The 16,928-nt window shown below is 39.6% G+C and overlaps 1 protein-coding gene across 3 annotated transcripts in view; it reads left to right on the top strand.

Moving 5' to 3' along the window:
- trappc9 (trafficking protein particle complex subunit 9) overlaps positions 1–16,928 on the top strand; it is a 971,003-nt gene that overhangs the window by 603,818 nt on the left and 350,257 nt on the right. Inside the window, exon 22 of one of the 3 annotated variants that reach the window (XM_078540610.1) lies at positions 12,645–12,695. The exons of the other annotated variants lie outside the window; for them this stretch is intronic. Coding sequence (XP_078396736.1) covers positions 12,645–12,655 — 11 coding nt within the window. The 3' untranslated portion in view covers positions 12,656–12,695. Of the gene's footprint in view, positions 1–12,644; positions 12,696–16,928 lie in introns of those variants that run through there. 3 annotated transcript variants of the gene reach the window in all.

Below are 16,928 nucleotides of genomic sequence, written 5' to 3'. Positions count from 1 at the left end.
AGAGTCTTCCTTGGGAGAGTTCTACCATTGCTAAAGAGGCAGACGAAGAAAGACTTTACCAGTGCTGTCAGCACTCGAGGAAATCTAGACTATCAAGGGATAAGAAACTTCCATGCTATTTTCACTGCTTTTTGTTAAGTATACCTAAGATCTTGCTTAATAAATTCTACTGCATTCAGAACTACTGGTCATTTGTACCTTGTTCGGTCAGGCATAACTGAAGACCCCATTGTTATAAATTAAGAATTCAAAACCTAGATGTTTTAATTTAAAGGGGTTTTTATTTTACCTCAAAACCCCACAAAAGGACATCGTGGAGTCTATCATTATGCTCTTCCCAGTTCCTAATACTTCCAAGTTTAGTGTCATCTGCAGATCTTGAAATTCTGCCCTGCACACCCAAGTTGAGGTCATTAATATAGACCAAGGAAAACAGTAAACCTAATACTAAGCTCTGGGGAATCCTGCTGTATATCTCCCTTCAATATGAAAATCAACTCTGCTCTCTGCTTGTTGTCACTCAGCCAACTTCATATCCAAGCTGTCATTCCCTTTCTTATCCATTGACCTCAACTTTGCTGACAAGCTTATTATGTAGCATTTTATCTATCACCTTTTGCGAGTCCATGTACACCACATCAATCACATTACCCTCATCAGCCTTCTCTGTTACCTCATCAAAAGATTCAGTCAAGTTAGTTAAACATGATTTGCCTTTAACAAATTCCTGTTGACACTCCTTAATTAATCCACATGCCCAAATGACTTAATTTTGTCTTAGATTATCACTTCTAAAAGCTTTTCCACGCCTTGAAGTTAAATTAACTGGCCTGTGGATTCTGAGTTTACGCTTGTACTCTTTTCCAATAGGGATGTAATATTTGCAATTCTCCAGTCCTCTGGCACCACCCTCTATCTTAGGAGGATTGGAAGGTTATAGCCAGATCCTCTGCAATTTCCACCCTCTCTTCCTTCAGCATTCCATCTTGGCCTAGGGACTTATCAACTTCAAGTACAGCCAGTCTTCCTAATACCTCTTCTTTATCAATTTTAGCCCATCCAGTATCTCAATTACATCCCATTTAACTATGACTGGTAGCATCTTCTACCCTTTATTGTTAGCTGCCAATCTCTTCTCACACACTGTCTTTGCCTCTCTTTTCTTTTTCATTTCCTTTCTTGCAACATTCAGCCTGGTTTTCACTTGTATTAGCATCCTGACATCTGTCATATGTCTCCCTTTTCTGCTTCTCCTACTCTATCTCTTTTGTCATCAGGGAATTTTGCTTTGGCTGCCTTACCTTTCTCCCTCATGGAAATTTACCTTGACTGTAGACAAGTCATCTCTTCTTTAAAGGTTCCATTTCAGCTTTGCCTGTCAATCTTTGATTCCAATTTACCTGGGACAGATCGTTTTCACTCCACTGATTTTGCTGTCCTCCAATTAAGTATTTTTACTCTAGATTGTTCCTCGTCCTTTCCATGGCAAGCCTAAGCCTTATAATACCATAATCATTGTTCCCTAAATGTTCCCCTACAGACACTTTATCCACTTGACCCACCTCATTCTCCAGAACCAGATCCAGGAATGCTTGCTTTGTTGTTGAGCTGGAAACTTACTGATGGGGAAAATTCTCCTGAATACATGATAAACTCTTTTCTATGTCTATCCTTTACATTATTAACATCCCAGTCTAAATTAGGATAACCAAAGTCCCCTATTATCACTACTCTATAGTTTTTGCACCTCTCTAATTTCCCTGCAAATTTGCTCCTCTGCATCTTTCCCACTGGTTGGTGGCCTATAGAATACACCCAGTAGCATAATGGCTCCGCTTAGCTCTAACCAAATAGCTCTGCCCTTAAATCCTCCAGGACATCCTCTCTTCCTCCAACCTTGTAATATTCTCCTTAATGAATACTGCCACTCCTCTTCCTTTCTTTCCTTCCTTGTCTTTCCTGAACACCTTGTCTCCAAGAATATTTAGTACAGAAACTTACCCCTGTTGTGAGCCAGGTTTCCTTTATCGCCACAATATTTTATTCCCATGTGTTTCTTTGTGTCTGCAATTCACCAACCTTATTTGGCATGCTTTGTGTATTCACATTCGTGGACTGTGAAACCTAATTGCATTCTCTCTTAGTCTGATCCCACCTAATACCATTTGTTACTCTAGTTCTATCTGTTTCTCCCAACCCTTGGTTCAACTTGTTTCCCCAAGTTTAGAATTATAACAATGGTCCAAAGGTTAACCTTTCTCTAGCTTCCTAATGATAGTTGACGAATTTGCAGGAAGTTCAGGGTATGCTTCCATGAAATATTTGGACTTTTAACATCAGAAATGCTGCATCAATTAAATTCTTGATCTTTTTCACCTTTAGAATTACTTGCTTTTCCCTTTCTTAAAAAAAAATCATTGGGCCAGATTTTCCGGTCTCTGTTGACTGAAGACCGGACATAACCTCCAAGATGCTTGTCATGACCCTGTGGAAGCACTGTTGGGCAGACTCCGTGAGAATTGCCCGGGAGTTTGAACTTCCGATAGGAAATTTCCCTGCTTCCTGGGACCCCCCGAAAATGTCTCAAACTCTGAGTTAGAATCGGAGACTTTGGACAGTTACAATTTACTTAACCTGGATACTTACCCAGGAAATTATAGACAGAAAAAACCCTATTCTAACTCACAGGTAACTATGCAACTGACTGCCCCCCTGCAGGAAGTGGGATCATTCTCACTGACCCTGCCGACACCACCCTCAATCCTCCAACTGAGCTCCCGACATGACTATCCCTCCCTAGCCAACAAGACTAGCACCACCTCCCCCCTCCCCTCCCCCCGACCTGACCTTACTGGCCCCCACCCCTCGACTCAACCCCTAGCCCCCAAAACGTAACCACTCCCCAAACCTGAATCGACTACCCCCTGACACACCTACCACTCACCCACCTGTCACCTTGCCACCCTACCATCTTATCCACCTGCCACTCTGCCACCCTACCCAGCTGTCACCTCACCCACCCTACCCACTTATCTCACCAACTCTCTCGTGCGCTCACCCGTTCTCTCGTGCGCTCACCCGTTCTCTTGTGCGCTCCCCCGTTCTCTCGTGCGCTCCCCTGTTCTCTCGTGCGCTCACCCGTTCTCTCGTACAATAACACGTAAAAAGCTTTGGGATCTTTAAATACTAATCAGAATACAGAATTACAGAATCTTTACAGTGCAGAAGGAAGCCATTTGGCCAATTGAGTCTGCACTGGCTCTCTGAAAAAGCATTCTACCTCGTCCCACTCCCCTACCTTATCCTGTAACCTTGCACATTCTTTCTATTCATTTAGCAATCCAATTCCCTTTTGAATACCTTGGTTGAACCTGCCTCCACCACCCTCTCAGGAAGTTTGTTCCAGACTCCAACCACCTTCTGAGTGAAAAAGTTTTTTCTCACATCACTTTTACTCCTTTTGCCAATTATTTTGAATCTGTGCCCTCGAGATCTTGATGATCTCTTGAGTGGGAACAGCTTTTCACGATTTATCTTCCCCATACCTGTATCAAGTCTCCTCTCAGCCTTCTTTCCTGCAAGGAATACAGTTTCAACCTCTCTAATCTATCCTCATGGCTAGAGTTCTTTATCCCTGGAATCATTCTTGTGAATCTCCCCTGTGTTCTTTTTAATACGAAAGCTAGTGCCATAAAAAGGCTTCTGCGCTGATTGTCTTCACTGCTCTCTCCGTGCTGAGGGAGTTCTTCTGCACTGTGGATCAGAAGTTTGGCCAGAAAAATCATACCCAGCTAAGTGAGTAGTTTTCAGTCTGATCAGCTCCGACGAAGCGGTTCTGACAATGATCGGAAGATTTGGACCACTAAAACTTTAAAGCGCTTGGAATTCTAACAGATCAACTTGACCCAGCTTCCATAAAGGAGTACTCCAATTTACTTATTTCTTGATATTTGTCCGATTAAATATCATCAGTCATTGTATTGCATGCTTGCATGTTTTGTGGCAACTCATTTTGTAATCCTGCACTGCCTCCTCAGAATCATCTCTAAATATGACCAATTTGCATGGTATCTGAATCCAAGTTATTGATGCAAGTTAGGAACATTGAGCATCTCAACACAGTCCTGAAGGTACTTTACTCAAATATGTTCCTTTACTTATTTCCTGCAACTAAAATTGTGATGAGTACCCATGATCTTTGTATCCTTCAGCCAATTTCTTATGCATTTCCAAGTTTTATTTTCTATGCTGAGCCTACTTTAAATAAAAAAATTCACTTCTGTTCTAAAAAATATATTATTGAAAGCACTGAATTGTAGTATACCATGGCACAGAAGGAAGCTGATTGCCCCATTGAGACAGTGCCACTATTAAGTTCCAATTCCACGAGCCCATTAAATTGAAAATAAATGCTAACAGAGACTGCAAAACATTTGCGGTCAAGTATCTTTATTACAACAATATTCTTTAAATACATGATTTCTAGTTATTCTTCCACCAGAGACTTCAATGGAATCAAAACTTTCACTCTGAAAAATACAACATAAAGCTGTGTAAAAACAGGCCAAGCAATACAAATACAATTTTTGTCAAGAGCATGGCCTTGTGACTTGTTTATAGTCATTGAATGTGAAAGTCTAATTAGGAGCTCTTTTCTCCTGAATTGAAAAGGCAGGTTTACATCTGATGGGCTCAATATTATTCAAGGAATAAACACTCCATTTGCTTGAAATCTGCCTGTTATAATATCAGCATCTATCATTGAAGGAAATAGCTTCCTAACTATGAAACTTTTTCCATGCAAAACCCCTTGTTTAAGATTCAAATTGTGTAGAAACATTATAACTGCTCCATCTTGAGTCTTAAGCTTAAGTGGTGAAATGTTCACTGGAGTTGGGCTGTGTATAAACTCTGGAGGGTATAGACTGGTAGCATGACCTTCATCTATATAATCTACGCTGATGTATTCTTTTAATTCACTAGAGAGCTTTTCTAAAAAAAAATCATTCCAATCTAGTGAATTTTCATTTTTAGTATAAAGAATAGCTTTCGAATAATAAGTTGTATTGTCACGACTCACTGGGTATCGTGTGCTGCAATATCAAGCCTCATTGCTCCCCGAGCTGTGACAGATGTGAAAAGGTTTGATCAGCCCACCTAACTGTTTAATTTAGGTTAACAGAATACAAGCACCAAGTTTGTAAACTTAATAAGTAAATAACTGTTTATTGAACAAATTATCTTTAACCAGTGGCAAAAGAAAGAAATATGAACTGCTTATTTCTGACTCTATAACCTAAACTCTACCCCTTCTTAAATCACTATACACACAATCCCAAGACACATAAGACGCACAAAACATGGATTTTAAGGGTTGGATAAAACAATTCAATAGTGCCAATTCCGAAGTACAGGATTCAATGAGTTGATTTTGATCGATGTCTTCCAAGTTCCTTTCAGCTCTTTGTTGAAGACACAAGGTTGTCTTCCAGCACTTTAAGTCTTTAGTTCACTGGTTGAGTACTTGCCTTTCAATGTCTCTAACAGTGATTTTCCCCTTTGCCTCTTGACAAGGGTTTTGAGAGAGAGAGCAGGTTATAGAGATATGAGGAGAAAAAGCCAGCTAGCTGCTATTGTATAATTACTGGAATCTTACACACACAGGAAAGAGAGGTTTAGGTCTTTTACCTTTCAGGCTAGGAGCTATTCTGCTGCACTGCTCTCACACAAACCCTGGCCACCTGGTCAGGAGCCAATTAAAATGTTGTTACCAGGCAGTTCACCATTAGACCGGATTCTTCCTCGGCACCATCCTGTCTTTCATGGCGCATTCTGTTCCAGGACAGCAACATTGTATATATCCCTCAGACTGTTCCAGTAGACATGTCTTTCAAACAGTAGCCATTGTAATTTTAGTCCACAGTCCAAGAGAAATAAAAAGATATATTCTTTACAATAGTCCAACAGAAATCAAAATATATGTTTAGAAGAGTAAGAGGCGACTTGATTGAAACATATAAGATCCTGAGGGGTCTTGATGGGGTGGACGTGGAGAGGATGTTTCCTCTTGTGGAAAAATTTAAAACTAGGGGTCACTGTTTAAAAATAAGGGGTTGCCTATTTAGAACATCGCATCCAGATTGCAATCGCAGATGGGAGCGGATAACGCATCCGCTTCCCAGCCTGCCAATTGCACGCACATGACTTGTGTAAAATTCAGGAATAAACGGCTTTACTAATCCGTCCTCCAAAGTTTAATGATTTTTACATCTGAATCCTTTCTACTTTTCCACTCCTTTTACGATTTTACGATTTAGTGTATGTTTCTGCTCTTTCTTCCACCCGAATTCTATCACTTCAAAGTTTTCCTCGTTATGTTTCATCCAACAATTATCTATTAAACCTACCAACATTTCTATCCTCCTGACCTCTTGCATCCCTCGAGTAGAAAAATCATCCCTTAACCAATCTTTACTAAATATCCATCGTATCACTTTGCTTTAATGTTATGCACTGTAATATTATCAACATTGAACATCCTTTGAAAATCTATATTCACATCCACTATATTACCTTTATCTGACGTCAGATGTGACCTGCCTTTTACAAATATGTGCTGTCATGAATTCATACATCTTTCTATGTGATCTTTAATTTTATCTTGTATAATGCCTCTAGAATCTTCCAATCTTCTATTTGATTGGTCCATAGTTATTTGATTTATTCCTTTCTCCATTCTTTATCAGAGGTGTTACATTGGGAGCTGTTGAATCATCTGGTACAACTTCCATATCAAAGGATGTTTGGAAGGCAATAGGTAATGGTTGGAGCCTTTGCTACTTCTTTTCTGATGACTTTGCTCATCATTTCAATACTGCAACTTTATCTATAGATATCCACCTAATTGCTTTGCCTGTTCCTTTTGTAACCTTCATTCCTACTATGAACACCAAGACAGTGTTCCATTTATATCTTTGCTATTTCTTCAGCCTTATGAAATTTTCTTTACATCTCTAATCAGCTCTACCTGTTCCTAACCTATTCCTTTCTGTATGTGTGTTCTTAAAACCTTCTATTTCTTTTTGTTACATGCCAGTCTTTCTTCAGTGTTCTCGGGCTTTCTGAGCTTTAATGACCCTTTCCTATTTTATATGCTTGTTGATTGTCTAAAGACATATGTAGAGATATTACTTACATGCTTTATTAACCTCATTTTAATTTGAATTCCTTTGCTTATCTTGCTGCATCTATTTTTTGAGGAAATAGTTTGTACCTGAATCATTTTCAGTTTGAAAATCTCCCATTGCTTGTTGAAAATCTTATCTTAATCAAAATATTTGATTATATGAAGAAGCTTGTGTAGCTTCAGCACATCTTAGATTTTCAGAATGCTTTATGTCCCACTTTGTTAAATTATGTGGTTAAGTATGACCAATATTAGACATGCAGAACATGCTGCTGTGCTCATGCGATTGGATTCTTTCAGTTGAAAACATGTACAGTAATTTAAAAGAATTATTTATAGCCTTAAGTTTTGACAAACTTTCAAACAAATTGCTGCTTACTTCTGTAGTGAAAGCTTTAAGGTTACAGTACATAAAAGAATGATTGAATACTTGCTTGTATCAAGCTGATAGGTCCTATAAACTCATCTAGACCTGGACTCACTGCTGAGCTTTGAAGGATGAGGGATATGGAGAGAATGGTATGGAAAAAGAGCTTCAAATAAAGGGAAATTGCAAATTTCACCATGCCAACAAAATGGTGCTCAGGTTTTTTTTATTCATTCATGGGATGTGGACATTGCTGACTAGGCCAGCATTTATTGCCCATCCCTAATTGCCCTTGTTCAGAGGGCAGTTAAGAGTCACATGTAGGCCAGACCAGGTAAGGACGGCAAATTTCCTTCCCTAAAGGACATTAGTGAACCAGATGGGTTTTAACGACAATCAGCAATGGTTTCATGGTCATCATCAGACTTTTAATTCCAGATATCTATTGAATTCAAATTTCACCATCTGCCATGATGGGATTCGAACTCCGGCCCCCAGAGCAATGGGTCTCCAAATACTAGCCCAGTGACAATACCACTATGCCACCTCCTCCCCCCTACAGTTATGGTCCCAAAACCAAATGGCTCTATAAGAATCTGTGTGGATTTAACTAGGCTAAGCAAAGCAATGGAATGTCAGATCCACCTACTGGCCTCAGTGGATGAGAGTCGAGCCAAACTAGCCAGGAGCACTTTCTTTACCAAATTGAATGCGAACAGTGGATTTTGGCAGGTGCCCCTGCACAAAGATTCCATTTTGATGATCACATTTATATTGCTCTTCGGATGTTATTATATCAATAGATTACCCTTTGGAATCACGTCCATTCCAGAAATTTTCCAGAGAATTACGTCCAACACTTCAGAAGACATGGAAAGTGTAATATGCTATATGGATGATATACTCATGCATGAATCCATGCAAGAGGAGCATGACCACAGGATCAGAGCAGTTCTGAGAGGCTTAGAGGATGCAGGCCTAACACTGAATAAAAAATGAGTTTTGCCAAACCCATGGTTAAGTTTCTAGGTCCTTTAGTACAAGCCACTGAAATTACAGTTGCTTCACAAAAAATAAGTTGTAAGAGAATTCTGCAACCTAGGAACTTAAGTGAGCTTCAAAGATTCCTAGGGATGGTGAACCAAGTGGGCAAGTTCCTACAGAATTTAGCAGAGGTCGGCAAGCCCTTGAGACAGTGTCAGCAGTGGTGCTGGAAGGTGGACCAGCAAAATGCTTTTGAAAGAATTAAACAACCTCAAAGCTCTTCTGAAATCTTGGCACATTACAAACCAGACTTACCGACCATAGTAGCAATGGATACATTGTCTAGTGGCAGTACTATTTTCAGTGCAAAAAGACAGTCTACTATGCACCTGGTCACTAACAGAAACAGAACAATACATCACAATAGAAAAAGAAGCTTTGGCTCCTTGGGTGTGTGAAAAATTTCCAGATTATGTCATGGGATTACGTTTCAAAATTGAAACAGTCCATAAACCACGAGTCACTCTCCTGAATGCGAAATAAATTGCGGGGAGTGCCTGAGAATGGACTTATTTAAGGGGAAAACCTTCCTTATCAGTATTGATTATTATTCCCGGTGGATTACATAGTATCACAACAGAAGATGTCATTTAATCCTTCGAGAAAATTTATTCAATACATGGCACCCCCGGACGTCGTAGTGTCTGACAACGGGTTGCAACTCGCAAACAGCTCCACAGCCACCCAGGAGCATAACACTTAAACTAACAGAAGGGAGAGTACTGAGTATCTTCAACCTCAAAAGGAGATCAGAACAAGGTCAGGAAGATTGGTCAAGGCACCTCGGAGACTAATCCTGTGAAGTCTGAGTCTTTGTGGGGAGATGTAGGAGGAGGTAAATAGGATGACGCTAAAGACATGGGAGGAGATGTAGAGTGAAGGGTTAACATCAGAAACATACATAATGCTGATGTAAAAATTATGTCAGAATCCATGACTGAGTAGTAAGTGAGATATTGAAGAGAGCAGAAGCCTGTGTGAAGGTCCAAATGTGTAAATACTTGCTGTAAATAAATAGTTCTGGTTAAAAAGACTATGGACGCGTGCAGCATCCTTTTGAGAGACTAGGCAATTCCCAAACCCTGTCTAAACCCAGATGACACAACTAAACGCAATTTACACCATATTTTACACTCCTTCAAAAAATATCTGTGTCATAATATTTTTCATAATATTATTGTGGGGTATTGTAAAATAGGTTTATGTGTTTGTGTGTGTCTGTGGTTGCTTCTGTCAGTATGGCTGTTTTAATTAAATTAGAGATGAATAGACTGCAAGGTTGAAATTATCAGAAGATAGAGCAAAAAGAGCATTTGAAATGCTAATAAATGAACCAGGATAAAGTCAGCAGATAGGATGTGAATGCAATTTGCATTTTAAGATAAGTGGAGAGGTGTTTGGTTTTCAAAAGGATGGTAGGATGTTTACAACTAACAAGATAAATAAAGCGGGTTATTACGTTGATTTTTCCCAAAAGGGCTGATCATGATGACAACATAAAAGATTTTTATGGGAAAAGTAAATTCCAAATACATGTGGGAACAATGGGATTTACAAATTAAAGAAGGAAAATGTATTTAAAGGAGGACAGAAGGCTGTATGAGATATGGCCATGTAACATCTGAAAGGTACACTGTATGAAACAGACTTGGGTAAAAGCCGCTTGCCACTGCTGTTCCAGTAAAAGCATTTGGAATTCCACTGTCGAGTGGGTGCTTTTGGTAATCTTGCTGGATTGTCACTATAAATTTAAAATCTATTTTGGACTGTTGCCTTAAAGGGGGAGAGTAGTTGGCAGTCTGTTTAGCTAGGAATTTTGGGAATTGTTGTAATATTAAGTAACCGTGTAATTGTAATCTTGTGTGTGTGTTTTATTTTCTTTTGTTAATAAATGTTTTAATTTAATTTTTAAAATCTCTAAAGGTGTTAGAGGACTCATTACCTCTGAAATCAGTGCACAAATCTTCTCGTAATAAATTCAAATTGCAAAATCGTTGTGACAGTGTGGCCAAGGTTCCCTTTTGGATTTGGCCAGCCTGGCAAATGCCACCTGCCATATCATAACAGTCTGTTAAATATATATTCATGAAGGGTGGTACCCCCTTTTAAAAATAAATAAAATTCAATTTTGTAAACAAGTCTAATTACTGAAAGAAAACAATTTTTTCTTTTAATTCTATCAAAGACATGGAAATATATATTGCTGAGTAATGCATGAGACAAATAAAGTGTAGATAAACATTTCATTTGATTTGTGACAATTGGGTAAGAAATGTTGGTGCTGAGAAATGGAAAATAATTTGGACCCAGTGTCAGTACACTGTCAGAATGACGTTGGTCAGATCAATCACAGAATAAGCCTCGATAATTTTTAGTTTCAACCTCAAAAGGACTTTCCTACTAGACCACTGTGACATCTCTGTTTACAACACCGCTCATTCTTGTGTTCTGTGACTGATTTTGTCCTTTAGTCCAAAATATGGTTCTAATTCTAGGCAATTTTGTACTGTTGCCTTACATCGACCAGGAATTTGCTAAATTGCAATTTGCTAAACTCAATTCACTGACAGGAGACAACTTTCAACAATCCAATGCATTGCAAACAAGCAGCTTAGGGTTCTGGAAAAACAAAAGTCACATCTGTAAAGCAACACCAGAAAGCTTTCACCTGCAATTCAGTATTGCACGTGTGCATCACCCTGTGAAAAGTACAAATCTAACCCTAGCCATTGCAGCCATTGATTTATTTTAGTGTCATGTCTAGAATAAGTTTAATGTAAGGTAAAATGTCCCCTTCCTTTGATGTTGACACAAAATAGATGAACAGATGAATGACATATGATCTATTCATGTATTGAAATAACAATGACTTCTTTATAACGTCGCTTATTGCAAAGTAGAATTGCAGCAATATATATAAGTTTATATGTAAGACAGACTTTAGATGCAACATTTTTCAAAAATGTCATTGATTAATAGGAACAGTCTCCTAAGAACAGAGGTAGAAGTTTGTATGTACTTCCTTTTAAGTGGACTATCATCAGCATTGTAAAATAACATGGAAATGTATTCTACAATGAAGAATTCTTCTCTTGTTCATCAGCACCAAATTATTTTCAATAGCTAGAGCATAATTTCTTGATGTGTGAGGTTTCGAGTGCTTACTTGTGTGCTAAGTATTACAAATGTGTTTATATGTTTTGAGAAAATAAGGCATTTTAGAAAATCAAGCAATGGGAAGGATATCTGATTAGCAAATTTAAACCCAACTCATCGATCCCTTGTAAAATTGTGCACAGTGAGACAAAGGTTACCCGATTGCAATTGGAGCACCTCAGTGCAGCAGAGGGGTACAGCTGATTGTTGAAAGGATTTACAATGAAATCTATGACACGTGCTGAGAGAGAATGAATTAAGCGTTTGTTATTTGACTGGCACAGACCTCCCAGGTACCAGTGAGCTGATGAGGACTTTTTTTTGACAAACATGCGACATTACTCATGAAGAAAAGTTAATGTTTAGGATTGTCTTTAAGATAAAATGAAGGGGGTCATGCGACCTTTACTGAAGTCTGTTTAACAATAGGCTTGGGTGGCTTGGCAGTTGAAGATTAAAGGGAGGCCTGATTGTTTTTCTGGAAAGGTGTAAGGTGTTCACTCTTGGAGACAGCAGCAGCATCTGTGTTTATTGTAGTTAGACTCCTAGGCCAGAATTTTCCAGTAATCCCCACCTCCTTCCTCTCTCTCTCTCTCTCTCTCTCTCTCCCACCCCCCTCCCCTCCCCCCCAACCTCACCCCACCCTGCCCACAGCAGGTTTCCCTGCAGCAGAACTGGCGAGCCATTGAAATCTCCATTCACATCAGCAGGACTGGGAGATCCCACTGGTGTGAGGGGCTGGAAAATTCTGGCCCTAGTCTCCAAAGTCCTAGGAAGGAGTTGAGGATGTTGGGTTGTAAACAGTTGTGCTTTAAACTGATCATTTACTTCCAAGATAGAGTAGATTGGGAGTCTCAAGGATAGCTAATCCCCATTTCTACCTATGTTCAGGTTCCATGTGATTCACATTGCTATGGAGCTGGGCTTTGAGAGGAGGAAAGGCCTTAGAAAGCCACTGAGATCAAGTTGGAAATTATTCCAAAATATCACTGAATCTCCTAGACGATTTACTGTACCGGAATCCAGGAAAAGAGAGCAGTTAGAGACTGGAATTCCCTGTGGTTCCCAATGCAGAAATGCAAGTGGGAGCTTGTGCTCGGATTGAGAAGACCAGACTCGTGAGGATTTAAAACGAGGCTGCACCTGGCTTATGCTAGAAGGAGGATCTCCCGGAAAAACCCTCATCATGAAGGATGGTTCTGGGATTAAACATTTTTAAAGCTCTTAAACATTAAATCCTGTGTCATCCTTTCAGCTATCAACTGGAAGTTTGAATTTCTTTTTTAAAGTTAGCAGTCTCTACACAATTGTAACAAACATAACATATGGGGTATGTAATAATGTTTTCTTCACTGCAAGTAGAATAATAGCTATATTTCTTTCTTTCTATCTTTCTTGTCATAGAGTTGTACAGGAACCTATTTAATGGCTTCCAAGCAAGAATTTCAGAGCCTTAGAATTGTTACAGCACAGGAGGAGACCATTCAGTCCATCATGTCTGCACTGGCTCTCCGAATGAGCAATTCACTTAATGCCATTGTGCTGCCTTCTCCCCACAACCCTGCACATTCTTCCTTTTCAGACCACAGTCTAATTCCCTTTGGAATGCTTCAATTGTACCTGTGTCCACCAAATTGATTGTGCTGCATGATGTAGATAGAAGTGAAATTGTACTGTTAAGGTATCCTCCCCAGGTGACAGAAGTGCACTATTCGTGACAGCAGGTGGTGATCATATGTCCAAGGCAGGCCTCTGGTAATTAGTGAGGCATGACTTAATTAGAATTTTTGTAGGTTTAACGGAGCTATTGTATATTCTCAGCAAGAAAGTCAAGAGCCCAGCTTACCCCGGGCAAAAAGAAATGGCTGGGTCATCTTAGCACAGTGTAAATGCAAAATCAATCCAGATGCTTTTCCAACATTCCACCCATGCCTGCAATGTACAAACAGGATTGATGCATTAGAGCATAAAATTTACCCTCAAGTTGTGTTTTAAGGGAAATGGATGCATCATTTACCCACTAACATTCAATAAATAAGAAAATACCACTGCTACTTAAATAAATCCCTACATAAATTATGGAGACCAACTCCTTACTGTGTCTAGATGATAGCATTTTACTGCAAAAATCAATATATAAAATTTTAGTCAATTTCCTCCTTTATCAACTATTCCTGCAACGGTGAAGTATTTTAATTTTAGGACTTTTTTATAAAACGTTCCTGAAACAACAAAACTTCCAGGAGTTGCTAAATGTTGATATCAAAAACATGTTGACATAAAAATTTTTATTGTCTTAAGTCCATGACATTGCTCAACTTGAATCACATTACTAACCAGAAATAATAATTGACAAAACAAATGTTAAGATCATGTTCACCATTTGTGCAGCACAATGTTAAGAAGAAACATTTAGGTGGTTTAAATTATAAATATAGATCACCAGCAGTATTATGTGCATGATCAGTAATACAAGGAAGCAGAAATATCCTGGAACAAATCATTATTCTACATAAAACAGCCACAGGTAAGTAGCTAGTTTACCTAGAAGGAATGTCTAGCTTTTGAAAGAATAGGTGAAAAGGCAGATGTTGTTTCTCCTTCACTTGCATGGGAAGATACCATGGGAAAGGGAGGATATGTTTGGAATGATTGAAGAATGGAAAAAGGTTGTCACGGAGGGAACAGTCCCTTTGGCATGCTGAAAGGGGAGGGGAGGTGGCGGAAACGGCAGAGGATGAACTGTTAAATGTGGAACAAAAACAGAATTACCTGGAAAAACTCAGCAGGTCTGGCAGCATCGGTGGAGAAGAAATCAGTTAACGTTTCGAGCCTTCACGGCCCTTCAGCAGAACTGAAGCATAGTTAGGAGAGGGGTGAAATATAAGCTGGTTTAAGGTGGGGGGGGTGGGGGGGGGGGGAGAGAAGTTGAGGGTGTGGTGATTGTGGAGATAAGCAAGCAGTGATAGGAGCAGATAATCAAAAGATGTCACAGACAAAAGGATCAAAGAGGTGTTGAAGGTGGTGATATTTGTCTAAGAAAAGTGCTAATTAAGAATGGAAGACAGGACACTCAAGGTACAGCTCTAGTGGGGGTGGGGTGGAAAAGACTAACAAGGTTTTAGTTTTAGATTTAAAAATAATGGAAATAGGTGGGGAAAGAAGAATCTATATAAATTATTGGAAAAAAAAGGAGGGGGGGAGAAACGGGGTGGGGATGGGGGGAGGGGGAGTTTAAGATCTAAATTTGTTGAATTCAATATTCAGCCCGGAAGGCTGTAAAGTGCCTAGATGGAAGATGAGGTGCTGTTCCTCCAGTTTGCGTTGGGCTTCACTGGAACAATGCAGCAAGCGAAGGACAGACATGTGGGCAAGAGAACAGGGTGGAGTGTTAAAATGGCAAGCGACAGGGAGGTTTAGGTCTTTCTTGCGGACAGACCACAGGTGTTCTGCAAAGCTCCCCCTTCATCTAGCACTGCCCCTCCATCCCTCTCCTGTGTTCCTTGTGCATTAATCCTATTTATTTGTATTCCCATTTCTTGTTTCTCTTCGCTAGCTTTATAACTTTTTACTTCTGTAAAGCGCATTCCCCACTATTTGACCTTCTCCCTCTGCAGTTCATGTGGTGTTCCCTTCTGTTTGCGATCACTTCCAATTTTACATCTTAGACTTAGACCATTTTTGTGGTTATCTTGCGCCAAATAATTAATAAATAATTAATTAAATATTTAATTAATTTAATTTATTTTAATTTAATTTAATTTTAATTCAATTAATTAAATAATTAATTAAATAATTAATTCCCCACTAGAGCTGTACTTTGAGAGTCCTGTCTTCCATTCTTAATTAGCACTTTTCTTAGACAAATATCACCACCTTCAACACCTCTTTGATCCTTTTGTCTGTGACATCTTTTGATTACCTGCTCCTATCACTGCTTGCTAATCTCCACAATCACCACACCCTCAACTTCTCTCTCCCCCCCCCCGTCCCCCCCACCTTAAACCAGCTTATATTTCACCCCTCTCCTAACTATGCTTCAGTTCTGCCGAAGGGCCGTGAAGGCTCGAAACGTTAACTGATTTCTTCTCCACCGATGCTGCCAGACCTGCTGAGTTTTTCCAGGTAATTCTGTTTTTGTTTTGGATTTCCAGCATCCGCAGTAGCTTTTAGCTTTTTGTTAAATGTGGAGGCTGGTGGGGTGGAAGGTGTGGACAAGGGCAACCCTTTTGTGGTTCTGAGAGGGAGGGGAAGGAGTGACAGCAGAAACACAAGAAATGGACATAGTCTACCTTGTCAATCACAATGGGGTGGAATCCTTGATAGAGGAAACAGAAAGACATATCAGAAATACTGGTATGGAAGGTGGCATCATCAAAAAAGGAGAAAATGTGATAATAGAATACAGTCCTTACAGGAAGCAGGACAGTCAAGTTACCTGTGGCAGTTAGGCATATAGTGGATATTGGTCTGTCGGTTATATCCAGAAAAAGAGAGAGAAGGTCAAGATGAGAGGGGAAGAGATGGACCATGTGAAGGTGAGGGAAGGGTGGAAACCTGAAGCAGTAATGAATTTTCTGTTTCGTGATGAGATCAAGAAATGACAAATGTACAATCATCAATGCATCAGAATATGAAGTGAAGAAGAGGACCTGAGTAGGACTGGAACAAGGGATACTTTACATATCCATGAAAAGGTAGGCAGAGCTCGGCTCCATACATTTTTTCATTAGAGGCAGTGAGTCAAGTTATCCACCCCACTCCCATCTGACAGCTCTGTCCTTGGCCTTCATCACTTTTCCAGTGAAGTGCAACATAAGCTTGAGAAAGAGCACACTGTTATTTTTGATGAGGCATTTTCGAGCCTTCCCATGATTCAACACAGAGTTCAGCAATTTCAAATCATAACCTCTGCCCCCTGTTTTTGGAGGGCAGCTGTTGGTGATAATTCTGCCTTTCCATTTATATCTCCTCTAGACCCATCTTCCATTTCTTTGCTTGTCCCATTACCGTCCATTTTGCCTCACACTGTCATCATCCCTTTTGTTATTTAATCCTGCCTTCCACCCTATTGTACATCTTCTCTCTGGTGCTTTCCTCCTCTGCCCCCTTACCCTCACTTAGTACTTGGTTAAAACCTGTTATGGCTCTAACTTTTCATACTTCTGAAAAATA

The sequence above is a fragment of the Cetorhinus maximus genome, chromosome 4 (genome assembly GCF_964194155.1).
Source record: "Cetorhinus maximus chromosome 4, sCetMax3.hap1.1, whole genome shotgun sequence".
NCBI classification, from domain to species: Eukaryota; Metazoa; Chordata; class Chondrichthyes; order Lamniformes; family Cetorhinidae; genus Cetorhinus; species Cetorhinus maximus.
The sequence above is the reverse complement of the archived record's forward strand: the minus strand, read 5'-3'. Positions and strand labels throughout refer to the sequence as shown.